This window comes from Lonchura striata, chromosome 19 (assembly GCF_046129695.1).
Source record: "Lonchura striata isolate bLonStr1 chromosome 19, bLonStr1.mat, whole genome shotgun sequence".
Taxonomy (NCBI): Eukaryota; Metazoa; Chordata; class Aves; order Passeriformes; family Estrildidae; genus Lonchura; species Lonchura striata.
In genome coordinates, this window is record NC_134621.1 from 5,896,974 (window position 1) to 5,922,899 (window position 25,926).

The 25,926-nt window shown below is 47.4% G+C and overlaps 1 protein-coding gene across 4 annotated transcripts in view; it reads left to right on the forward strand.

The window, feature by feature from the left end:
• The window catches only part of CACNA1G (calcium voltage-gated channel subunit alpha1 G), a 143,113-nt gene that overhangs the window by 76,432 nt on the left and 40,755 nt on the right, over window positions 1-25,926 (forward strand). The window contains exons 11-23 of one of the 4 annotated variants that reach the window (XM_077787361.1): window positions 2,301-2,452; window positions 2,985-3,170; window positions 4,274-4,388; window positions 5,066-5,221; window positions 9,438-9,506; window positions 10,376-10,402; window positions 12,254-12,347; window positions 12,918-13,105; window positions 13,650-14,195; window positions 19,638-19,738; window positions 20,840-20,963; window positions 23,809-23,877; window positions 24,756-24,940. In XM_077787361.1, coding sequence (XP_077643487.1) covers window positions 2,301-2,452; window positions 2,985-3,170; window positions 4,274-4,388; window positions 5,066-5,221; window positions 9,438-9,506; window positions 10,376-10,402; window positions 12,254-12,347; window positions 12,918-13,105; window positions 13,650-14,195; window positions 19,638-19,738; window positions 20,840-20,963; window positions 23,809-23,877; window positions 24,756-24,940 — 2,012 coding nt within the window. The remainder of the gene's footprint in view (window positions 1-2,300; window positions 2,453-2,984; window positions 3,171-4,273; window positions 4,389-5,065; window positions 5,222-9,437; window positions 9,507-10,375; window positions 10,403-12,253; window positions 12,348-12,917; window positions 13,106-13,649; window positions 14,196-19,637; window positions 19,739-20,839; window positions 20,964-23,808; window positions 23,878-24,755; window positions 24,941-25,926) is intronic. The other 3 variants (XM_077787363.1, XM_077787362.1, XM_077787364.1) reach the window with 3 other exon arrangements.

Consider the following 25,926-nt stretch of genomic DNA (forward strand, 5'->3'; position numbering starts at 1 on the left):
TGCACAATAACTCTGACTAGAAAGTGCCCATGAAGTCCAAAGTTTCATTAATCAATGCTATTAACACATCATCCCTTCCAGGGCTGTTGGATTTTCCGTGTCAGCCCCCACGAGGAAGGGATGTTGTGACTGCAGGAGGGATGTTGGGCAAGGGGTTTAACCGGGTTGTGCCTGTGGTGCCAGTTGGATTTCACTGTACCACTGCAGAGGGGGAATAGAGGGTGGAAATCAGCCTTCAGGGTCCAGGTTAGTGGTGCTGATGGATGAGAAGGAAAGCTTCCAGGAACACATCTCCTTTCCAGCTGTATCACTGCAGTACTAATAACAGCACAGCCTCCCTCGGCTCTGAGGCGCTCATGAATGAGTTGGCATTTTTTTGTGAGTAATGTAGAATTGTAGCTATTTCAAATTGTCCTGAGGTGCAGCTTGACATATAAGTTCTTGGCCTATTTATTACCCTGTGTCTGAGTGTTCCCATGGGTATTACAGCATTAAACCATGGCTGAATTTAATACTGGGAGCTGCAACGTTTGTATTTTAGCTGTAGATCAGTGGCAGGTGATTTGGGCTGTGTGCGTGCTGTGTTTGGCAAGCTCTAGCCAAGGGATCTGTTCTTCAGCAAGGATGCTTAAGTTGTGTTCAACACCCTCTGTTTTTTACTTTTTTATTACATTTTCTTTTAAATGCTGCTGTTTCCTCCTTTGCTATCCTGTGTCATCACAATATCCGTGCAGGGGTATTATCCGTGCAAGTCCTCAGGGATTCACTACCATGTTAAGACAAATCACACCAATTTGGGTTCCCATCTACCCTCAAGCTGGGTTGAAGGAACTTGAGCTGCAAAGGCTGGGCCTGGGTAGTTTAACCCTTGGAAACAAATATTTGAATGTCTACATGGATTTATTGTGTTTTTTGCCAGCATGTATCTATGAACCCCTTGGTCACTGTAGTTTTTTGAGCTCTGAAGCATGGTGGACCAAGTGTTGACCCTCCCCCTGAGGTCTCTGCTGTCATACTGGGGTTGGGTCACCTCAAGTCAAACCCTACAGTGCTGTGGTGTGGCAGCTCCTGCTCTGTCACAGGAAGTTTTTGGCCAGTCATGAACGTGTTTCATGTGAGTGAAAGGTGCAGTCAACTGCATTTGTTGCACATCGTCTCCTGCTCGTAGTGTGGCTGCTGTAAGCGTGCACATCTGGCCATAACCCACCATGGTTATGGCCCAGGCATCTAAAGCCACGTGAGTGGTTACAAGTTAGACCAGCCAGTGCCAAACTACCCCAGGGGAGCCTGGCAGCCGCTGTGTTGAGGTGTTGGGTGAGCCGTGCCAGCCCAGTGCCGCGCGCCGCCTCAGCGCCGCTGGGCGACCCCGCCACCGTCTGCCGGCGGGGCGGCAGCTCCTGGTTTTAATGCAGCCTTTCAGAAGAAACAAGCAGCTGTGTCTTGGGGTTAAATGGGGAGAAGCGACCTGGTGTGTGGATTCTCTCTTCGCCACTGACTGATCCCACACAGATTACACCACCGGGTTTCGTCTTCTGCCATATGTTTTCCCGTAATGCCTGCCCACCTGTCGGGGAAAGTGAAGCTCTGGGCATCTGCAGGCATTGTTGGAAACCCTCTGTGAAACATGCTAAAAAAGCATGAAAGGTATTACTTTAGGTCTAAGACTACCAGGAGTCTGTTTGATAAGTTTTTGTGGTTTTTTCATACCTCTGTTTTCAGATTGCCTGTCTGGAATGCCATCACTGGGCCCTTCCTCACTTGCAGATTTGGGGCTGCCTGATAATGAGATTTCTTTTGAGTAACGAGATTTTTTTTTTTTTTTTTTTTTTTTTGAGCCATTCTGGTTATATCACCTCAGATCTCTGCTTTTGAAAAATATTAGCTCAAATCTTTTGATGAGCTGCTAAATAAAAAGACAAGCCCTAAGGGATATTTATGTGTGAAAATGGCCTGAATTTCCCTTCTGCATAAGGAGAATCAGTGTGGGGGATGTCAGAGCATTAAGCCTCAGTACATGCCACTTCTGCCTAAACCTCCTGAGGTGGTCCTAAAGCTCTGATTAACGTGAAGTCCATGTCCAGATTTACCAGATGAATTTACAATAGACTTCTAAACCTTAAACACTCTGAAGGCATTTTCCTTCCATCTCCTGGGCTTTGAGTGAGCTATTGCCATTTTCTCACCAGATCATTACCATCAGTATTCTTACACTTGCAGTACTGGGGCTTGTTGTGTTTCCATGTGTGATTTTTAGATATGGAGCTGGCTGTTTTCTCAATTCCCTCTTCTTCTTTCCCCAGCCAGAGGAACTTACCAATGCCCTGGAGATCAGCAACATTGTCTTCACAAGCCTCTTTGCCCTGGAGATGCTGTTGAAAGTCCTTGTTTATGGTCCTTTTGGCTACATTAAGAATCCATACAACATCTTTGATGGGATCATTGTGGTGATTAGGTACAAACCTTGAGCTTTCTTTATGTGTGCTTCTCCTCATTTGGGTGTTTAATTAAACAGAAAGTAATGGAGAGTTGGCATAAATACCTTCCTGTGACACTTTACACTTCTCTCTGTAATTAATGTACTTAGGCATGATTGCTAATACATATCTTGGGATTATTTTACGGTCATTTTAGAGAGAGGCCCAAGCAGAACGCTATCAGTTCCAAAGTCCTGGGACAGTCTGGGATCCAAATGGCACAACCAGTGCCCAGTTAAATATCTCTGGTTTTTTGGCACATGCAAAGGCTGTAATTGCCCCTGCAGCTGCAGTCACTGATTTCCAGGCATATTTTTGACACTCAAGTGGGGCTCTGCTCTTTGCAAGCCTGGACAGAGTCCAGATCACCGCGGGCATTGGCAGCACATCTCTGCCCACTTTCCATCTCTCTTCTCTCTGAATTTCACCTTCCCTTCACTGCTCCTCCTCTCAGCCTGTGCAATTAGGCTTTGTCTGTCATCTTGCACTGACATTTTTTGTCCTCGCCAGCGTGTGGGAGATCGTGGGCCAGCAGGGCGGGGGGCTCTCGGTCCTGCGCACCTTTCGTCTCATGCGGGTGTTGAAGCTGGTGCGCTTCATGCCAGCCCTGCAGCGCCAGCTCGTCGTCCTCATGAAGACCATGGACAACGTGGCCACCTTCTGCATGTTGCTGATGCTCTTCATCTTCATCTTCAGGTGAGTGTTTCCAATTCCCCATCCTGAGCTTGCTCTGGGTTTTTAGATGGGATCCCGTGGTGAGATGAGGAGGTGGCAGAGTCCATACCAGAACATGGCTGAACTGAGCAGTCCCAGGACCAGCATTGCTGCCCTAAATTCTCACAGTCAGACAAATGAGATTTATTTGCAAAATGGTTTACGAAGAAAAACTTTCAGGCTGGATGATTCCTTGACATCACCCCAAGACAGCAGTCATGTTACTTACCAGCTATCAGAAAGCTTGGTGATAAAAATATTGCCAAGAGGATGATGTTCCTAAAGGAATGTCAGACATGGTGGTGCTTGTGCCTTTTCACAGCCTCATCTTCAGACAAGTAGAAATGTTAGAAACAGGGTTGGCATATCCTTGTATTTTTAGATTTTGGTCTGGATTTTGAGAAGAGCCTTTCTCTTTCTACAGCCAACTGTGGTGTTTGAGCAATGCAGGCACTGGGCAGGCTGAAGAGAGACAGTCTCTTCCAGGGCATAATGTCCCGTCTTCCCGTGAGACTCCAAAACTGCCATTTGCAGGTGTGGTGCTCAGTAGAGCTGTAAATAATTTGATTATTCAGATTAGTAGCAGAGAGCAGGGAAAAGCAGATTATTCTTTTAGTATCTATCCATAATGAAAGGTATTCTGTTCTTCTGTCAAAATTGAAAAACCTGTTTTGAGTCCCCTGATATGTCTTATTCAGGCATTTCACAGAAACCCTTTTTGTCTTCCTAATTCAGTTGAAGCATATTTTGCTGAAAATGTGTCATTGCAAAACAAAAAGTCAAAACATTTTGTTTAGAAAATGTTGAAAGACAATGTTTTGACTTACAAAAAATGAAGCAGAAGAAAAATAAGGAGCAGACATACTTTTTGGTTGAAACTCCTTGGCAGATTTGACCTAAATTCACAACTGATCTGCGTGATCTCAAGGCATGTTTTTCAGCAAACAAAGGATCTGTCTTTTTTTTAAAAAAAACAACATAAAAAGGAATTGCTCAGGTGAAATCAGGACAGAGTCACCCTGCTGTATGATTACTGATTTGTGTGGTGGTCCTGTTGCTGAGCCCCTGCTTCCTGTCACTTGCAGCATCCTGGGCATGCACCTCTTTGGCTGCAAGTTCGCTTCAGAGCGGGATGGTGACACTCTGCCCGACAGGAAGAACTTTGACTCCTTGCTTTGGGCCATCGTCACTGTTTTCCAGGTACAAAATGGAAAATGCCACAACTGATGGGTGTTTTGAGACTGCAAAGACTGGGGTTGTTTTCCAACACATCCAAGAGGGCTTAGTGAAGTTCCATGCCATGGAAAGATGACCCAAAAAACACAAGTGCAGGTTTATGGGGCTTTCAGACTGTTTTCCTGACTAAATCAGAACCCTGGTGAGGAGGGGCTGCCAAGTCAGGACGCTCTTGTGTTTTCAGTGTGGACTGGGTGGGTGAAAGTAAATGTAGAGGGCAGGGATGGAAAGGAGGAGATCAGGACCATTTGCAATGGTATTTTGACAAATAATGGAATCTGGTTTAAAGCTGATACATCCAGTTTTTTGTCCTAGCAGCTCTGGGCCCTTTAACCCTGGGATCTGTGAAGGACTTTAAGTCATTCTGGCTGACCAAAGGAAAGGCCTGACCAGTGTGATGTTACCCTCCCCTATTGCTGTCCCTGGACATGGGGGACAGGGCAGTTTGCACAAGGTCCTTGCTGGTGGTTGGGAATCACAGTCTCCCTGGTTCTCTCTCTTCTCTGGCTCAGAAGGGATTTATCCTCCTGTGGTTACAGCTACAGTGGGAACCCTAAAAGCAGGATGCTTGTCTGGCCTATCCAGAGCGTGGATACCCAGCATGCTATCCTCCAGTATCTCCTAATGCCCTTCCTCTGCAGATTTTGACCCAGGAAGACTGGAACAAGGTCCTTTACAATGGCATGGCCTCCACCTCATCCTGGGCTGCTCTCTACTTCATCGCTCTCATGACATTTGGGAACTACGTTCTCTTTAATCTCCTGGTGGCCATCCTGGTAGAGGGTTTCCAGACAGAGGTAATGTCCTCATGCTTATGCCTTTGCTTCCTTCTCAAGTTTTAGGACCTCCAGATCCTGGAATCTGATTTCTGAGGTGGACAGCAATACCTTGACATAAGTGGTATGGGAAAAAAGTAGGGTAAAATTTTTTTTTTTTTTTTTTTAACATTTTTTGTTTCTGTAGCCATGGTGTAATTTAATACAGCAAACTCTCTAAATGAAGGGCTTAAATGAAAAGCATTGTTAGCATTAATGCAGGAGTGGGAACTGAGGTGTGAGTCAGGCGCTGTGGATGGGATCACTGCTATGACAGTCTCTTTGAAACAGTTTTCACTGTGTTTGTCATCCAGATTAAAGCCCCCTCCTGAAAACTTACACAGGCTGGTAAGAGATTAGTGACACGATTATCTTTTTTCATGGTATGCATTTGTGGAGCTCTTCCAGTTTCCAGCCCTGCAATGCTCTGCGTATTTTAAAGTACAGAATTTCTGGTCCCTGCTGTCTGCTTCGTTGCAATGGGAGCTTCCATGAGACATCCTGCACTGCTGGAGGTTTTGAGGGGGCATGTAGGCTGCAGCTCAACCTTTTTTTTCCATCCTAGTGTCAATCCAGCTGTCCAGCTTGGAGTGGGTGTGCATGTCACCTAGTACCTCTCAGAGTGGGGGACCTGTAGGGCTCACCTGCTCCTTTCAGAAGTTTTCCAGCTGTTCAAGAACGCCCATAAGGGGAGGCAACCCTTATATCCTGCCCAGGGTGTTGGTTGGAGGGGTAAATACAACCTAAAACTCCTCACTAGGGTCTGCTTGTATGGGCTGTGCTTCTACACACTATCTCTGATTTTTTAGAGCATTCTGGGGTGAATAAATATTATTTGATGTTTATTGCATGTGTATTATAAGATACTGCAACCCTACAAACAGAACAGTTTTTATTATCATTACTATTTTTGAAGTTTGGAGTTAAATTGATGGAGTCATACCAGGACATAGCAAGAAGAAATTTTTTTTTGTATCATCTCACTCTCTCCATGTTGATGCTTTTCTTTTTTAATTGTTATTGTTGTAGCTGTTTCTGTCTGTAAATGTCCCCCACCATTCAGCCAAAGGGACAATCACTGCTGGGTTTTCTCAAAGAGCAAAATATTCCTTTGCCCAGTTCTCTCAAATAGCAAAAATGTTCCCTTGCTCAAGTGAGAAGAGGGACAAAGCTCCTTGTCTGTGCCTGGTGACAGCTTCGAAACCCAACCTTTGTTCACTCTGGCAAATTGATCTTTGAAGGTCAGCACAGGAGATCACCTGGATCTCTGCACCCACTCTGCAGAGGAAAGGATACAGCCTTTAAATGCAGCAGCCCATTTGCCAGTCCATGGCCCTCAAGGGAGGCTGACTCCTCTGCTCCTTGGCTCAGCCTGCTTTTCCATGCTGGAGCATGCTCCTGCTCCACCACTGCAGCATGCTTCTTCCTGGGCAGCAAATTATCCCTTGTTTGTGGCCAGCTGTGCCATGGTGCAGCTCCCTGTAAAGTCATGTCCTGGCTTAATGTGTTGTGGTTTTATTCCAGTAGTAATGTCCTTGAGGGTATGGCTCCCCTGGAGTCAGGGAAGTGCCTGCAGCACTCCTCAGATTTGCTCTTGGCTGTTTTTTGCAGCCATGCTGCCCCATGAACTGCCCCATCTCCCCTGCCAGGGCAGTGCTAGGCTGGTTCAAGCCAGCTCCAGGATATCTGTGTAAGCTGAAATGTGCTTTAAGTGCTCTGTAAATCAGGGAGAAACCTCAGATTTGGGACAGCACCAGGACAGCCTGAAGCCAGTGATGCTCATGCCAGTACTGAGGTGAGCACAGGGAGCAGGAACCAGTGCAGCCCCCAAAGACTAAACCTGGGTTGTCAGTCCTGCACAGCATGACAATTTTAAGAAACTCACACCACATTTCTATAATTTGTGACTCTGATTGCACTGCTATTTCATATCTCAGGCTTTGATGATAGCTTTTTTCATAGTAATCTTCCTTCCACATCCTCGTTATTCTGAGTTCTCTACATTCATCCAGTAAGGTGCAATGGCACCAGGAGAGGCCTTGGCTCAGCCCAGGTTTCCTGCAGCAGGCTGGGAGCAAATGTCTGTGGAGGTCAGGCCCCAGGTCTCGCCTTGCTGGTTTATGTTTATTCAGCTTTGCTGGTGTGTAGCTTTGTGCACAGATCACATTCTGGTTTTTGCAAGGCAGCACAGAGAGGATCCTCTCCTAAGCAGAATTGATAGAGAGATCATCTCTCGCTGTAAACAAACCCCAGCGTCTACTGCCATGTCTGCACTTGACTCTTCTGAGTTGAGCTTGTTGGGTTTTTTTTTCTATTCTCCTTCAGATTTCTGGGCTGAAACACAATCCTGGGGCTGCTGCCTTTATCTCCCTGGTTCTTGAGTGCCTTTCCTCAATCCACAAGCACGTCGTTAATTTTAGTGCATGGCTTTGCAGCCCCAGTTGCCAGGCAGCAGATGACTATAAGCAGCTGAAAAACTAAAAGAGCCTCTTCCAAACTTTAAATACAGAGCAATGTATTTCGTAGGATTGAAGTGGAGGGGGTTTTTTTCCCCCATTTTTTCCTTTAATTTGGAATTAATTCCTTTAATTTGGAATGTTTCCTTTAACCAGCTTCTCTCATGCAAAAGGCATAGGCCTTTTTGCCATGTGGTTATTTTTGACTGCACATTCCCTGACTGAACAGGACTCTGGTGTTGGTATGGGGAAGGTGAGCAGGGGACTCTGTTTGATTGAGCTGCTACCTGGAAATTGCTGCGTGACCACTCCAGTGCCTGCCTTGGAGACTTCTCTCTGAAGCAAGGAATAACTCCTCTTAGTCAGGCATAAATCTCCTCTCCCAAGGGAATTCCTGGTAGTGTTATCTCCAAGGTCTATTCTTCCATTGGTAATCCTCCCAGTTTGTGTCCTGTTGTCCCCATGGACAGCACCCATGGGTTTGATCCTTTCTGTCCTTTGTGCCCCACTCCCTCCCTGGCACCCCAGCTCCTCCAGCCTCTCCATCCTTTTCTCTGCAGGATTCTACTTGCTCTCTAGAGGTAACATCCTTGGGGTAATATAGATGTTCAACTTCTGGGTTTTCACCAAAGGGAACAGTCCCTTCTCCTGCAGGGGAGATTTAGATGGTGTTTTTCTTGCACCCCTTGCCTACTGCATTCCTATTGGCTTCAGTGGGATTTTCCTTGTGAAAGGAAAATTTCCATCTTTCCCTTTCGATGTTTTTTCCATGTCTCGCTCTGTTACAAGCAAAGACTTTAAGTGTCCATCACATTGCAGGCAAGTCCTTAAACTCTTCATCCCAGCCTAGGCTGGGGTGAGTTTTGTAACAATTTAGCAACCAGAGGAAAGATCCATTGCCCTGTAGGCAAGAAATTCAGCTGGTGGGATAATCTGTGCCCTACTGCTTCAGCATGGAACCTCTTGCTGCCCCATGGGACAGGACCAGGCACTGCCACACTGCTGAAAAATGCTGAGGAATACTGGGAGAGCCACCCCTGAGCAAGGGGAAACACAACAAGGTGAAAAAATGATGTCTGTTTTCCAAATGGGTAGGGAAAGGCTGGCTTCTGGTGCTGTGAAATGTTGGGGTCATGGGTGTGGCAAAATTTCCCATGATGGGGCTGTGCCCCCCTGGCTGCAGACCCCTGATTTAAACTGCTGATTCAAATGAGTGTTTCCACTAACAGGGCTGAGCAGGGATCTGAACTCACACAAGACTGCATCTCTCCTTAAATTAGGTATTTCACCTGCAAGAGCACTGATATTATGTTAATCAAACATTCATTAAAAGCCTCCATTGCTGCTTAATGAAAGTGCAATAAATAAAGATGCTATTATACAGCTGCAAAAAAAAAAAAATCATGTTTTCAATAATTAGCTGGCGTTTCATTAGCACAATTATCACTTAGGAGCTGAAGCAAGCTCTGTTTGAAACACTTAATTTAAAGGGTGTAAGGCTGGTCCCTTCAAAGGGCTTCTTTCTACCTGAGATCCCCAACTCCCTCCCTGTGCCGAGTGGAATGGATCCAGTGCCTGGCTCTCCATTGTGGCCACACACTGCCCTCCTCCCCCTTCCCCTCTGCCTCCCTGCCTCTTCTCCTGTGTTTTTTTGATTCCCCTCTCAGTCCTGCTGTTGAAACTGAAAATTGAACCCCACCTTCCCCTTCCTCCCTCTTCCTTCCCCCCCGTCTCTCCTTCAGGAGCTCTCCAAGCGAGAAGAGGCGAGTGGGCAGTTAAGCTGTATTCAGCTGCCTGTCGACTCGGCGGGGGTACGTACAGCGCATCCCGCCGCACCGTGCTTGTCTCTCGTGCCTGGTCACACACCGTGGTGCTGTTCTCATCCCAGTAGCTGTCAGTCATTCTTTTGGGGTCTATTTGAGTGTTTTGGAAGTGTTGGGTTTTTTTTTTTTTTTTTGGTTTTTCTTTCCTTTTTTGTCACCCTCATTGTTGAGCCCTGATTTTAAGTCCCTTCCTTCTCTGAGGGACCCAGGTAAATTTAAGGTGGGTGCTTGGAAGTGGCAGACAGCAGCTCTCGCTGCCCCCTTTCTGGATGCCTGCCCTGGGGAAGGCTCCCCTAGAGGCTGTCACAGCCTCTCCATGACACAATGACATCCCAGGGACATCCCTGGGGTGTGGATGGCGATGCTGCTTGCAGGGCACAGTGCCGAGGCTCCCTCCTGCAGGCGGGGGAGGATGCCTAGGAGTGAAGGGACCTGGAATCAAACCTGTGTTGATAGGGGTGTGTGTGTTGATGTGTGCGTGGGAGCCCTGTGCTCTGCAGGACAGGGTACGACAGCAGCAGTTGCACTGTGGGAATGCTGAGATTGCCAGCACAATGCCACTTTACAGGATGTGAAATGGTCCGAGGAAGCTGTGGATCTCCAAAGCACAGCACACCACAAACCTCCTCCTTCTGCCAAACTCATCTCTCTCTTTACCACTCACTTCCCTTTCTGTCTTTTCCAAGAAGCCTGGCTTTTTCCTCAGCCCAAAAGCCCTTTCCCCTTGTATCCCAGTGTGTCAGTCCCTTTTGGTACAGGCTGGTTTAGTTGTTGTACTGCCCGGTCCAGCTTGACATACCCTCATTTCCCAAAAGGATTTTAACTCCCTGTTCTCTCGTAACCCCTTTTCTATCCAGAAAGGCAAACTGGGAGTGCAAGAACAGGTAACAGGCAGCAGCACCAGCTGTGAGATGTTTGCCTGCACCGTCCTGAGTCTGGCACGTGGTGTTTGGGAGGGGATGCTCACTGCCCTCCAGACGTGGGGTTTGGTGCTGGGGAAGGGGGTGGGAGTTCCCCACATAGCTCTGCTTTTCCCTCTCGGCACACATCTCATTGTGCCCCCTTAAAACTTTCCTTAGGGCTGTTAAAGAGCACTCCAGGAATACAAATCATGTAAAATTCTTCACAGTATTTATTTCTTTTTAATAACCCATTAGGGAGAATGAGTAATTCCTGGCAGGCCTGCTGACAGGCTGAGCTGGGAGCCTCTGTGGGGAGCATACCTGGAGCCAGCTGGAGCCCCTGCTCACACAGAGACTAGATCTGATTCCAGCAAAGCTCAGGCCAGCCTGACTTTACTGCTCCCTCTTGCAAGGTGCATTCCTGACCTTTTCAGACTGCGTCCTGCAGGAGGAGCTTCCCTGAAAAGCCTAGAAGTCCTGTATCCTCAGGGGAGTTTTGAGCCAACACTTCATACCATACTCTCTTTTGCCTTAAAAAATACCTCTGAGTGTCCAGCCTGCCTGGAAAAAATATCTTTAATAGTCTATTGATCCCACACTAAATAGGGAGGGAGTATTGCAGCTCATCCCTCTGGGGTTTTGCTTAATAATGAGGTGTGGGGCACTGACCTGTGTTGGATTCATCTATTCCTTCTGTCTCAGGCTGGGGTCCTTCATAGATCTTACAATCAATGGGTACCCTAGCACCAAACCTCAGCAGTACTGGCCAGGGCTCCTGTGGACGCAGCTTAGCCTTGGTGGGGTTTTCTGGGGCTCCTGGGCTCTCACTGCTGAAGTGAGGATCTGCTTGGCTTCCCCCATCCCAGCATCTTCCCCCACCTTCCCACCTCTTCTCCATTGTGTCAGGGCTTGGTGCCCTTTGCCAGAGCAGTGGTTTCAGCCATGAATCCTCCTCTTTTTGGATGGGTATCGATCATTCTGGCGAGCACCTCTGCCCCTGTTAGGTGTATCCTAAGTATACCACACCCTAAGTGCCTTTCTGCAGTGCCAATGGACAGAATCAGGGTCTGTGCCACAAGACAGAGCAAGAACCCAGGCACCACACAGAGAACAATGATCAACATCATCTTCCTCTACCTGAGGACGGGCACCTGTCAGAGGAGACAGGCCTCGCTCAACCACCAACATTCCAAATGATACAGCAGAATTTAAACCTCCCAAATGATCCAGCATAAATCCCCAAAATCCTGCTCCTCTTGTGTGTGGCAGCTGGGAGGGAAAGGGTCCCTCACGGCAGTTGATGTTGGATTCTGCCACCTGGATTCTCTCTGTGCTGATGGGGCATCCATGGACATGTCACGTTTTTCATGTTGGAAATTCGGGGTCTGTTGTGCCCTTTCTGAACCCTGGATTGCTCCACCAAAGCATCTCTTGAAAGAGCCACACCCAGAGAGTTTTAGGTGTATAAATTCAGAGAGATTAATAGGATCATCTTTTGTCCTCAAATTGCTCATCAGTATTGGTCCTTCCCTAACATCTGCCACATATGCAATTCCAGCAGCAAAAATTAAGCAATAGCTTGGTTTTTCTCCTGATCCCTTTCTGGGACTGTGTTCGGAGCCAGAGGCAATCCATCTTCCTGATAGGAGGTTAATTAGTCTGTGGTATAAACCTGTGCATGCATCATTTTGTGGAAGGTGATGTTGCATCGTGGTACCACGTTCAGTGGATCTGTAAGGTGTGGTGTTGGACACGGGAATCCATATTTGCAGAGGGCTGTCCGTGCTCTGTGGCCCCTCAGCCTCCTTGCTGAAGCCTTCTGTTTTGCTCCAGGGTGATGCTTCCAAGTCTGATTCCGAGGGGGATCTCTTCCCCCACAGCCTGGAAGAGGAGGGAGAACTTAAGAAAAACTTGTCAAATCCAGCCTGTGAGTAATAACCCTGGGAGGACAGGCCATTCCAAAGAAACCTTGCTTTGCTGTGAAAACAGTGTATCCAAAAGGAAAAACCCCTCCTGGAGGGAATGCTGTAGTCCCATTTGTGTCATGCTTGACTTTGCAGCAGGCTTGGGGTGGGATTGTGGGATGCAGACAGGGAGAGACAGGATTGCATCTGAACTGTTAATTTCCCCATCAAGTCCGAGGTCTGGGCTTGTGGGGTGTCTCTTCTGGAGGAGTTTGGAGAAAGAGGATAGAGGGAGCGGGCAGGAAGTTCCCAGGGCTGGAGCTGGTGGGTGTTAATTGGAGGTTGAGGGGGCAGCAGGTGACATTTTGGGTGTGCTGTCCTCTACCTGATCCCATTGACACCTGATCCCATTCCTATTTGACGTCTCCCTGCTGGGCTGAACGACCCAATTCTCCAGAAGAGCTTTTGTGGCCCACATCCCCCTGATGCCCAGAGCAGAGCCTTCCCTGCGCAGCAGCTTTGCCTCGCCACGAGCAGTCTGTAGATGTTCCCCCTTGAGGTGTGACTCCTAAAAACCCTCTTGTGTCTTCCAGTGATGGCCCTGAGTGAGCACCCGGAGCTGAAGAAGAGCCTGACCCCTCCGCTCATCATCCATACGGCCGCCACTCCCATGCCCATGCCCAAGAGCGCCGTGTTCGGGGACACGCCGCAGGGCCACGAGTCCCGCCGGGCCAGCGGCGCCTCCGTGGATCCCGTGGCCGCCTACGAGCTCAAGTCCCCGGTACTGGCATCACCTCCCCGTGCGGACATTCAGCGTGTCCGTGGGGCTGTCCGTCCAGTGTGTAGGGCGCACTGCCTGCTCCTGGACGGTGTAGATGAATGGAGATGAGAGATCTCTGCGGGCTGCTCTTGGGGAATGAGGTTTATTAGGGATGGAGAAAGGTCCTGCCTCGAGCTGCCAGATGCAGCGTGTGGCAAGGCTTGAGAGTGTGGGGGACAGGAGAGGCAAAAGGATGCTCTAGGAGAGGGGAAGGTCCAAGAGGAGGGGAAGTTCCAAGAGGCCGTGTGGCCCCTTGGAACCCCTTATCAAGGGGGCTTCAAGGTGGGCTGGAACAAGGCTTGGGCCAATGGGGTTACAGGCACTTGATGTTTTAGGGGATGGATACAGGTGCAGGGTGAATCATACATTTTAGGGGGTGAGATGGAACAGTCCACTTGACCCCTGGACCCATCCGTAGGCAAGGGCAATGTCCAGCTAGCAGAGAGGGCTGTTCTCATCCTGACTGTATTATTTATGAATAATTACATTTATCTATCCTCTCCAGCAATTCCCCCGTTCTGTTAAACCATCTGAAACGCCCAGCCGAGCTGGGGCGGGCGGTGGCACAGACCTGACGCGCTCCCTGTCGCTGTCCTCCCCGCAGCCCAGCGCCCGCAGCTCCCCGCACAGCCCCTGGCGCGCCGGCGGCTCCTGGAACAGCCGCCGCTCCAGCTGGAACAGCATCGGCCGAGCCCCCAGCCTCAAGCGCCGCGGGCAGAGCGGCGAGCGCAGGTCCCTGCTGTCCGGGGAGGGCCAGGAGAGCTCGGAGGAAGGGGACAGCTCGGATGAGGAGCGCTCCAGCCGCGCCGGCAGCTTCAACGGCTCGCTGCCTCAGCGCATGGAGTCGCTGGAGACAAAAGGCTCCTTTGACCTCCAGGATACGCTGCAGGTGCCGTCCCTGTATCGGACCAGCAGCATGCACAGCGGCAGGACGTCTGTCTCCGAGCACCAGGACTGCAATGGGAGGACCTCTCCGGGCCTGCTGCTGCACCAGCTCCACCTGGATGAGCCCCACCAGGACGGCGATGATGGTGATGATGAAGGTAGCATGGTAAGGAAGTGGCATGTGCTCATTTTGGGCTTTGCGACCTGTCAAAACAAAGCTTGTCACTGTCTCAAGAGTGCACAAATGGGTTAGGTCTCACCATCACCACCAGACCAGAGTCACCCAGAAGGTCTCTAGGTAGTGGATGCTCTCAGAAATGGGATTGGTATCCAAGCAAGTATTACATGCAGTATCAGATTGGTCATGATGGAGACAGCTAAATCAGATGGAATGAAGGCTATTGGAAATATATGCTTTTATTGGTTCATTTTTGTTTTTCTTCGGTTTTTTTAAATGCAAAACTACTAAGTCTCTCTGCTTTCCAACTATTATTCAGTTTTCTGCCCCCCACACCACCAGCAGAAAACTTCTATAGGCAAAGAAAGGGCATTGGTCCCCCATTCCCATGGCATTAGTCCCATGGAGATGATGGTAATTTCAGAGGCTCTGCATTAATTTCCATCTGAAGAGGCATTTCACTGACAAGTGTTTCTTTCACAGGCCTGAAAAGGGTCATTTAGGAAATATAAGCTGAAAATACTGCAAGTGCAGGGAAGGGATGAGGGTTCCTGGTCCTTTGTTTCAGATGGATGTTTGTATCTTAAATGGTAAAAAGGGGAATCTGACTGCTTTTCCAAAGTTGTTTGCGTGGCTGGCAGAGTGGGGCTTGAGTTGGGTACAAGGGTGTCACAGTTCTGGTGTGCATTGAGGCCAGTTTTGGAGTGTTTCCTGCTTGTCCCAGGTTATCTCTTTGTTTGATTATACCTTATTCCCAGATTTAAACGTGTGATGGTCTGATGTGTCATCCCCAGGGGTGACTGTTTCTCTTGGGGCAGTAGATGGGGTTTGGGTAGAGATGTGATGGTAGCAGGGGCTGTTCTGAGAACAGGAAAGCTGCAGATTGTGGACGTGATTTTACTCTTTTTCACTGACTTTATTGAATGAAAATAGAATTGGGATCATGTGAAGGGGTGTGAAAGGTGGCTCTCTGTTCCTTACTGGAGGAGAAGGAGAGTTAGTGCTGGCAGAATGGAGTCATGTTCACTCAGCCATGAACTGCCTTTGCAAAAAGCCATTACCCCATTACATCTCCAGCATAGATCCTCAGCCTGGGATTTTTACTCATTGTCTTAACGTGCTTTTTAATTCCATAAAATAAATTGAATTTTTATGAAAAGGAGCAGTAATTATTTTTGGAAAAAGTCCCCACTATTAGAAGTGTTGAAGAGACCATGGTCTTTATTGCTGGCTAGGGATTTTTTTTCTCATGCTCCAACATCTGCTACTTTTCCAGCTCATCTGGTCCAATCATCCCACCAGTCCTTTCCTTTTCCCCACCAGGATCAAAAGCCAGCAGTCCCCCTTGTGCTGGGCATGGTGTGATGAGATGTGCCCCTCCATGAACTGTTGGACAAGATTTTTAATTTTTATCATCTGCTTTTAGCATAAACCAAACATCATCCTCTGTATTATGAAGTCTGGCCATGAAGGGTGTAATCACCTTAATACCCTCCCATGTAATGATCAGAAGCAAATGCCAAGGGGAAGAATTGACAGAATTGGGGAAATAAATTGTGTCCTAGCCCATAGGATAGCCACAGCTGGGATACTTGCAGCTTGCTGGTGCCTTTCCCCATGCTCTGAAATATCTCTTCCCTGCAAATCAGTAAACCAGATAGATAAGAAGATATTGCTACATTAGAAAAATGAGCCTCCAGGCTGCAGGGCTTCCCTGCTGACATTTGGGGGGAAACTCTGCTCCTAAATTAGCCTTGACAAAGTTAGGGGGGGTGGGGGGAGAATTGCATTTTAAATTGGAAAAATGAAATACAAAACTACCCATCAACAAAAGAAGAGAAGAACTTGACTATTACTCAGATCAAAGTAATCCTAAATATGCTTTTCTGCATCAAAGCTTTGCATCCCTCCTTGCTGCCTGGATTTGATTGTCTCTGTGCAGAAATCAAAGGAAGAGCAAAGGCTTCATCTGGATTTCCCAGGCTACCCTTATATTAGTGCAGCACTTATATTAGTGTTGCCTTAGATTAATTTCTTTATTTCTTCAATTATTTTCTTTATTCTGAATTTCCATCCCTCTTAAGGGCCAGAATCAGGCCCCTGACAGCTTCTCCCCAGAACTAGGAAACCAGGGGGCTGAAATCTGTTCTTATTGCATCACTGCAGACAAGAAGTCTCTCACAGAGTGACCCACAGCTTTCTTGGGTTCACGTGGCTGTGGCCAGGATCAGGGATCTGCTGCCAGGTCTTGATTGTTTCCAACTGCTGGATTTTAGATGGTTTTGATGCTTTCTGCCCAAATTGCTCAGTGCTTACAGCAGAAAGTAAGGAAAATATTGAATATACAACCAATGTGTTCCCTCCTCCCCAAAACCTCACTGCATTTTACTATTGCAGCTCCTTTTCCTTTGCCTGTTCCACTTTTTCTCTGTGGCGTATGGTCCAGCCACTCCCAAACCCTCTCAGCCCATCCCTGTTGCATATTAAAATTAAATAACCAGGTCTCAAGCATCTCTGTGCAGTTTCCAGCTTGCCTGGAGGTCCTCTACCACTCACAGAGCGTTTTTCAGCAGTTCCCCCATCCTTATAATAAATCTTTTATAAATCTAAGCCTCTTCCTTACTCTGAGGAGTTCATCAGTCATGTTTTATTGCCAGCTGCCTTCATCCTACCCTCAGAAGTGCTTTAATATCTGAAATTCCTAAAAATAATAATTATAATAATTTTAAAGCAGGTATTTATTAGCAGCTCTCATTGCTGTGGGATTGAGGGGCTTCATTCCCACTGCTGCCTGTGAGCACCCAGCATCTTCCCACGTCCTGCTGCCTCTGGTGAGAGATTTAGGTGGGCTTACCCAGGGAGATTTTGTCCAAGTCACTGGCAACTGAATTAAAAAGATTAGTTTTCTTTTCCCCCTACATCTTTGTTCATCCTGTCCAGGTGTGGTTTATGAAGAAATAGATGTGATTTAAGCCACATAATTGATATTTTACTTTGAAGATAATGCAGGCTTAAGAGCAATCAGCCCCATTGTCAGCACTTGGAGCCTGCCTCCACCTCGCTGGGAAAGCCTTGGACAGGCTGGGGCTGGAAACACTCAGGGCTTATTTCACAAATACCTTACTTTTGGCTCATGTTAACTGAACTATGCTGTTCCACTGGTGGAAATATGGAGTAATTCCTCTGAGTTTAGGTTTCTGGGGATGTACTTTGCCTGCTTAGAGCAGCTGGGCTGCAGCCTCAGTTGAGTCCTGGTGCTCACCCTTACTGTAACCCAATAAATAGAGAGACACTATGGGAAATCACTTTTTGCCTTTGTTATCTGATTTAGTCCATGATCTGCAAGCTGCAACAATTAGCCAAACCCCAAAATATCTTCGGCATTAAAATTGGACAAAAGGAATATAAAGAATCATTCTGTGCTGCTGACGCATTACCATTCACTACAAATCCCCTTGATAAATACCAGAACTGCTTTGAATAATAGATACTTCTGGAAACCTTCCAGCTCACAAAATGAGCTGGACTGAGTCGTAGCTATTACTCCATGTCCAGAGGCTGGGGTAGCAATCGCTGCTCTCACCACAGCTTTGAGCAGACACCTGATTTTTTTCCATTTATTTATCTTTTTTAAATCTATGGGTAATTAGACTAACCAGGCTGCTTGAAGGGATAACACAACCCCAAGGATGCATGCTCTATTAAATACAGTTTAGAGAGAAGGGAGCAGTTCTGGCTCTTTGCCTGAAGCTGGAAAAGGGATGGGAGAACATTCAAAACAACCAAAACCCCACTGGTGTGCAGTGCATGGTCTGTTTGTGTAGAAATTGAGGGAAGAATGGGTGGCTGAAGGAGCAGGATAGAAAGCTCTAACTTTTCATTTTGTTATTCAAACTTTTCTTCTTATTTGCCAAGGTGATTTTCACTTTCTGAAGGGTTCAGGTTGTCACCAAGGGCTTTCATTAAAACAAGCACTACACCAATTATTCCCTATCACTAATGAGACCCCAGTCTGGGTGTCTGGAGGAAGAGAAAGGACTTCCTCCACTCCACTCAATTACTCTAACAAATCCCATTTTTACAGTCCAGAGTACTTCAAGTGCTAACAGTTTGCCTCAAAATGAATCCTCCCTCCCTGTTTCCTAGTTGAAATAAATAAAAGTGCCTTAGTCCTGGAGTGTGAGTTCTCCTGGGTGAGAGTGATTCCTGCACTGTCCTTCACACCCCTCTGTGGCCTCACGACCCTGAAATCTCTAGAAGAAGCTTCAAAGAGCTCATGCAGTCATATTTCCATGTCTGCCCATCAAAGCACATGTGATAGCAGAGAAATAAGGCTTATGAAAGAGCAAATATTGTTTTTTATTTATCTGCAGAGCACTCTGGAGACAGTGCACACACTGGTCTGTGCAATTATCTTCTGGTGCCTTGATGGGGAAGGGCTGGGGAAGCCCTGGTGTGGTGGGCAAGATGTTGGCCTGGCTTTTAATGGTTGTCCATGCACAGGGTGCTAACACTGCATTGCCAGTGGGATCAAAGATCTTTGATTTTCCTTTGGAGGTCTACAGATGAGAAGGTGATAAATCAGAAGTTTTTGCAGCAAGGATGAGGCTTCCCCTTGGCATCCAATTTTTGATGTCTGGTTGACTTGTTGAATCAGGCCTTTGCAGTCTGCCCTGCTGACCTGAAATGACCTTGCAGACAGCCTGTAACATAAGGATGCATGGCTGAGGATGTGCTGTGGTTTCAAGTAGGAATTAATTTGCATGAATTGGATGGCTCATGTTCATGCAGGTCAGGCTGTCCATGGTGTTCCCTTCTGGCTTTATAATCTCCCATCTAATCTGTTCATGCTGAATGAGAGGCAGATGATCACCGTTGTGTTCCTGGACCAAAACTTGGGCCTCAAATTATTTCTTCAGCTTTACAGGGGTGCATGGACACAGGGCTTGGCCCAGCAAGCAGCAGGAATCCCTCTCTCTGCTCCCTTTATAACCTCTGACATAAGCATTCTATATTATTTTTGAGAAATCAAACAAAAATATCCCACAAAAATTCCCCAAAATATCTTAGAAGATACAGGCAAGCACCTGATGAGTATTTGGAGGCACTGAGTGGGTTGTCATTCATTTGGGCCAGGGTTTTATTTATCATGTTTGTCCTCTTGGATAACTGTGTCAGATGCAGTTACCATGCAGGGAAAGGAGCATGACTGAGCACTGTGAGCTCACAGGGCTGGCACAACCCTCACCTGGGTGCCAGAGCTCTTCAGCAGGGTCTTGTTTGGGGACATTATTTTATTTCAGCTCTACTGAGCACTTGAAGATAAGTTTTTAGTGAAAAGCTGCCCCATGTCCTTCACGTGGAAGTTCTGGGGGGTTGTTGTTGTAACAGGTCTGTGTTTTCCTCCCTCTCTGTCCATTTTCCCTCCAGAGCAAGAGGGACCGTGTGAAGGCCTGGCTGCGGGCACGGCTCCCCACCTGCTGCACAGAGAGGGACTCCTGGTCCATCTACATCTTCGCCCCTCACTCCAGGTAAGGCAGGGCACTCGGCAGTGCTGCTGTGGGAGGATGGATGGTGACAATGCATGCCCTCCTTGCAGTGGCTCAGCTGCCTGTTTGTCCCAGTGTGTCAGTCGACACAACTCCCAGCCCTTCCTCTGCCCCAGCATGATGCCAGGGTTGAATAGCAAACAGCTGCAGAGGGCACAGGACTGTCCAGTCAAGACCCATAGCCCAGGGCATAGCTGCAGCTTCATCAGGTTCCTCATTTCCTTTGGCAAAGATGCCAGTGCTCACAAGTTATTTGGTGGAGGGTGATGAGCTTGGAGCAAGGGGGAGAGGTGCAGCATCAAGCAGAAAAATCTGAATTTGCCCCACCACACACTTACAGCACAGCAAAGGACTCCTTGACCTTCTCAACTGAATTCTTTTCCTCCCCCTTCCCTTTCTCTCAGAGAGGACCCTCTCCTTGCTTGAAGGCCCCCAGAGCCTGGCCATGGGGAGCCAGCTGAGCTCTGTGCTGTTCAGTGCGTTCCTCCAGACATGCATCCACGCACCCAGGGGTTTTCCATGTTGGAGCTGAGAGCCCTGGACAGCGTTCAGGTTCATTCATACAAAGATTAGAGAGATTTTCAGAAACAGACTTTGGGAAATGTAATACGGTATTATAAATCCTGGGTCAGTGTACAGCCATCTGTCACAATAAATAGCTTCTGCCCCTTGGTTTCATGGTGCTCAACCCTCATGGGCTCCCTGTGTGTGTTTCTTTCTTTATTTAAGCTAAACCTGAGCACCAGGAGCCAGGTAGAGAGGCAGATCCAGAACTGTCCGTGTGTCGGAGTCATGGAAGCCGCTGCCTCTTCCAAATGACCAAAGCCCCCTGTGAACATTCCCAGGGCTTGAAATGTGTGGCTCAGTTCCGTAGATCAGATCCCTTTCTGTTCATAACCCAATCTGCCCTCAGTGTGCAGCTCTGCCAGGAGGGGATTGGGAGGCTGGAGCTCATCTGCTTTGCAAGCAGAGTGCTCAATTCCCCTGCTATGCACTGAGCTGCTGTGTGCCTCCTCAGCCAGTTGAGCATTAATAGCTAGTCTGTGTCTACTCTTTTTTTTTTTTTTTTTTTCCTCTCAACAGATTCCGTCTGATGTGCAATAAAATCATCACTCACAAGATGTTCGATCACGTCGTCTTGGTGATCATTTTCCTGAACTGCATTACCATTGCTATGGAACGACCCAAAATTGAGCCTCACAGCGCTGTGAGTTTTTGAGGTTTTCCTGTGCTCCTCGTGGAGCAAGCACGTGTGGCATGGACCCCAATGCCGTGCACTCGGTCTTTTTTTCTTTCTCTTTTTAAAATGGGAAGGTGCCAACACCCCCTGACTTTCCTTTGAATTAGGTGCAGCAACTCTCCTGGCCCCTATCCAGTCTCCTTTTAAAGCACAAGTGCACAGATCGTGGCCTGCAAGATATCCAATATCTCATTTCTGGAAGCACAATCAAGGTTTTAACACATGACATAGCATGACATCTGTCTCAGTTTCCTTCCCTCAGAAACCTTCAAACACTTTTCCTCTTTCAACACAATGTTCACTTCTTCCATCTGTTCCCCACAGGCACGTATGTGTGGTGCAAATGGAATGGGGGAAACTGTTCATTTCATACTCTTCTCTCCCCTTTGTGTATCAGCTTTGTTGTGACACTAGAAAAACTGAATTAATGCAGGCACTGCAATGCCAGTTCTTGGAACCTCTTTGTTGTAATACACTATATAAGGATTCCTCACACTAGACCCTCACAGCCCCAGCATCCAGCAATCAGAGGGGCAGAATCATCGTATTGCTCTTTTAATTTACCATAGACTGGGGCTGAGATGTGCTGGGCTCTTGCTGATTTATCACTCAAGACTGCTCATATCACAATTGTATAGAATCCTGTTTATGTAGGCGTGTCAGGCTGTTCATTTTTGTGGATTTTCAATGTTAGACCTTAAAACTGGAGTCTAGGCTGCTCTCTGCCTATTTTTAAGCATTCCCTAGTAGTCCCTCTTACGGTAACAGTTTGCCCAGCAGTCCTTTCCCTAAATCAATTTTTTTTTCAGTTCCCTTGCAGTCGTGCACCGACTCGCAGCTGCAAGAAGAAAGCAGGGCTCCCTGCCAGCTGATGTAGCAGGAGGTGATCATCCTGCTTATCCCCAAATGGGGCACCCTGAGAACCTCCCTTAAAATGATAATTGCTTCCTTTGAGCCCCTTGCTATGTCCTCTGGGAGTTCCCACTCCCCAAGACTGGCTCCAAAAGGAGCTGCAGGTACACAGAGAAGGGAAATGGGGTGACGTGTGTGAATTGGAGGAGCCCTCAGCAAAGAGCTGTAGAACAAAAATCCGATATTTCATGTAGGAGAGGAGGAGCTGTGGTGTTCCCCTGGCACTGGGAGAGGGCTAAAGGAAAGGAGATGGGCTGGTGTGAGGTTCATCACCATTAGATTATACCAAGGGAGCTGGACTATGGCCTGGGAGCTGCAGAGGAGAAGGGGAATGCTGAGCAGTGGGGCAGGGGATCCAGGAGGAGTGCATGGGCCCTGCCTGTGCAGGTGGAGCTCTCATCTGGAACCGAGAGAGTTAGTTTAGGTTGAATTGTTTAAAATCATTATTCTTTGCTTCCCTGAGCTGTGGATTTTCTAACTGCTTCAAGTGAGTTCTCTGTCCCTGTCCCAGTTTCAGCTGGCTTATCAGAAGAGGGGCTGTTGTTGCCAGCCAGCATGCACTCCCCACTGCAGAGTGCATGACATGGACCGGGGAGATTATCCTTCAAAACAGCCACATGCTTGCCAGGCAGGAATGCAATATCCTCAGTCTCACCTCCATGCTGTTGCTGTTTTATCTCCAGCTGCACAAGCAGGTCCCCATCCTCTCCCTGCTGCCCAGTGCTTGCCCCTTACAGCAGCCTTTGTGTGGCAGCCAGCTAACAACGGAGATGTTTCCTATCACAGCTCATGCAATCACAGCACAAGTCTAGGACCTAATTCATTATGGACCATGTATGGAAACAAGCTACTCTGTGGTTCCTGAGTCACTTCCAGTAAATCATGATCTGGCAAGCAAGAGAGTTGCCAAGGTGTTTTTTCTTGTTTAAATTGCATCTCATTTTGAGTAAGAGATCAGCGTCTCTTATGGGACTGCTCTGTAGGAAGAGGCAGAAATAAATCCAAAACTGTTAAAAGCAGGACTGGGGCCAATTGTATGTGCTCATACATACGTGTACACACATCGTTGTTCCTCCATCATCTGCCTTCTGCTGTCCATTTCTCAGTGCAGGGAATCAGAAGCTGTCTAGGGATTAGGGTAATTTATTTAATAATCATCATTTAAAAGAAAGGTTTCTGCTAACTATGGATAGGGAACCAGTCCTTGGGCTCACCTGTAATAACTAGCAGTTCTTGCTGAGTGGTGGTGCTGAGGAAGGTACAGTCTAGTGGATAGTGCAGGGGACTGGGAAATGAGGCTGTTGGGCTTCACACCAGGTCTAGACTGTGGCTTTGGCAACAGAATTGACCTTTTGGGGGCAGATCTCAGCTGGCATAAAGCCCCAGAGCTTTGCTGCCTTTGCTGGAGCTGTGATAACACATGCCAGCTGTGCTTCAGCATCCCACAAGTCCTGCTGCCTCGCAGCTCTGTCACTAATATTGACTTAATTTCTAGGAGAATTGGGAGCTCAGTGATATTTACACAATCCAGTGATTTCTGCAGGGGAAAGGCAGGTAGAGATTTGTCAAGAATGTTTCAATCTCCCTATTTCCTCTATGAGGGGGAGGATGATTTCGGGGAAATTAGGGAGGATTTGCAGGCAAATGGGAAGGTTTGGGGGGGAGGTGCTGGCAGTTGTTCCTGTCCATGGTGCTGACACTGAGCCGGGCACTGGCAGGGCTGAACCATGCAGTTACTGTCTAAATATTTGGATTTTCTCCTCTTTGCGAGCAAACAGTCCAAGGCTTGTTTCAGCACAGAATTGGAAGAACAGTTTTCAAGCACCCAAATATGCACGGGGGGATGCACAGCTGCAGAGAGCAGGCTATAAAACATTGTCTCTCATTTTCTTTTTCATAGGAACGGATTTTCCTAACACTCTCCAACTACATCTTTACAGTCATCTTCCTGACTGAGATGACAGTTAAGGTAAATGCAGGTGGAGGATAAGTGTGCCTGTATTATATTAGTTGTTTTTAATTATGGTGGACTCACAAATCCCTTAGGTCCACCAGCTGCAGTTGAGGTGTGTATATTTTCCTCTGCTGAATCATACTCAGAATGCCCGCCATGTGCCTTATTCCAAGCACGTTTTGCATTAGAACAATTTCACTGAAGTTGCTCTTGATTTACACCATTATAGGAGCAATGGGATCCTTGAATGCAGCAATCCTGTCCTATTCAGCAAAGCTCTTGAGTACATGCTTAACTTCAACCATGCATGTAAGTCCCATTGTCTTCAACAACCAGTTGTCCTCAACAACCTAAGCTGCTGTGTGCTTTCCTGAGGACTGAGACTTAAGCACGTTGAAACACTTTGCTGGATTTGAGGCAGAAGGCTCAGAAACCCATGGCTTTAAATCTCTCCTGAGTAATTCATAATCATCTCACTGAACAATTGCTCTTTCTTTGGAAAGTTTTTCTAATTTCTTTATTTGCAAAGCTTGTACACGATTGCTTGGATCAGCCACTCTGCACCTTCTCTCCCGCAGTCTATAGGAATAAAATGTGATCAATTTTTTTTCATGCCAAAGCTAAAAATGTTAGGAACAGTTTTGTGCAGGTAGGTTTTTCTGCATTCAAAGTACATCAGCTGTAAGGGACAACCTGGGGTGTTTCTGCAGCAATATTTCCGTAATTCTTTCAATAGAACACTTTGCTGGTTTGTTTAATTAGGTTTCTGTACTGGGAAGCAAACAGACTCACAGACTGGTGTCTGTAAATAATGCGTTCTCGGCAGGTTGCTAACTGCAACAAACATGTTGGATGCTGCAGTCATAATTTGTTGCAACTTGGTGTCTGGGCAGGTGGTGGCACTAGGCTTGTGTTTTGGGGAGAAAGCCTACTTGAAGAGCAGCTGGAATGTGCTGGACGGGGTGCTGGTGCTCATCTCTGTCATTGACATCCTGGTCTCGATGGTGTCCGACAGCGGCACGAAAATCCTGGGAATGCTGCGGGTCCTGAGGCTCCTGAGGACACTGCGGCCCTTGAGGTAAGTAGAGGCAGGGGAAGATCCAAGGATGTGTGTGCCAAAGGTAGGGCTGAGCATTCCTGCAAGGGAAGAAAAGCACCTGTGACCAGCGTCCCCCCAGCCTCCTGCAGCCCGCCGGTCCTGCGGAGCTGCCGCAGCCCTGGGCCCTTGCTGTGTTTCGGGACCAGCCCCAAATGCAATAGGAAGCTGATCAATGCTTCTTTTGCTCATTAAAACACACATCCCCTGCTATTTGTGTTCTCATTTGCTCTGTGCAAAGTGCAGCTTAACAGCTTCTTCTCCCCCTCTCCTTCAGGCAGTCAATGACTTTCATAACAAAGAAGGAAATTAGTAGCAGGTGGTAGATCATTTTTAAGGAAGCAGAGACTCAACTGTTGCTTAACCTAGAATGCAAAGAAGCTTTTTTCCCCAGCTCTCCATTAATTTTAGAGAGACATTTACTTTGAAAATGACCCAGACAAGATGAAAACAATTGTTCTACTAACTTGGCCCCCCAACTCTGCCAGCAGGCAGGATCCCATGCTCCAGGGACAGGCTCCACTCCGATAAGAGCCTGCCCAAGGACCAACCTCTTATAAACAGGCATCTGTTTGTGACCTGTACCCCAGGGCAAGAAGGTTTCTCTTCATGCTGAATGCAGTTCCTCTTTAATACCATTGTTGCTGCCCCTGTTGTGCAGCAGCTAATAAACCTTCCTGCTCAAAGCATCTTTGTGTGCCTGTCATATCTCACTGCTGCTTCCTCCATAAAAAGGTTTGCTTTGAATCAGGATTTTTCTCTTTCAGAACAGAAAAATAGGACCCTGCTTCTGATAGAAGATGTTGTTTTACTACCCCGTGTGAATAATAAGTCTTAATAACAATGACCATGCCTTTACATATCTTCCAAATATTCTCAACAGCTATGAAGGACATTCAGTTCAATTGGTCTGTAAATGTGTGTTGTACATATCCAGCATGTGAGTTTTAGGATGTGAGCTGCTTTTA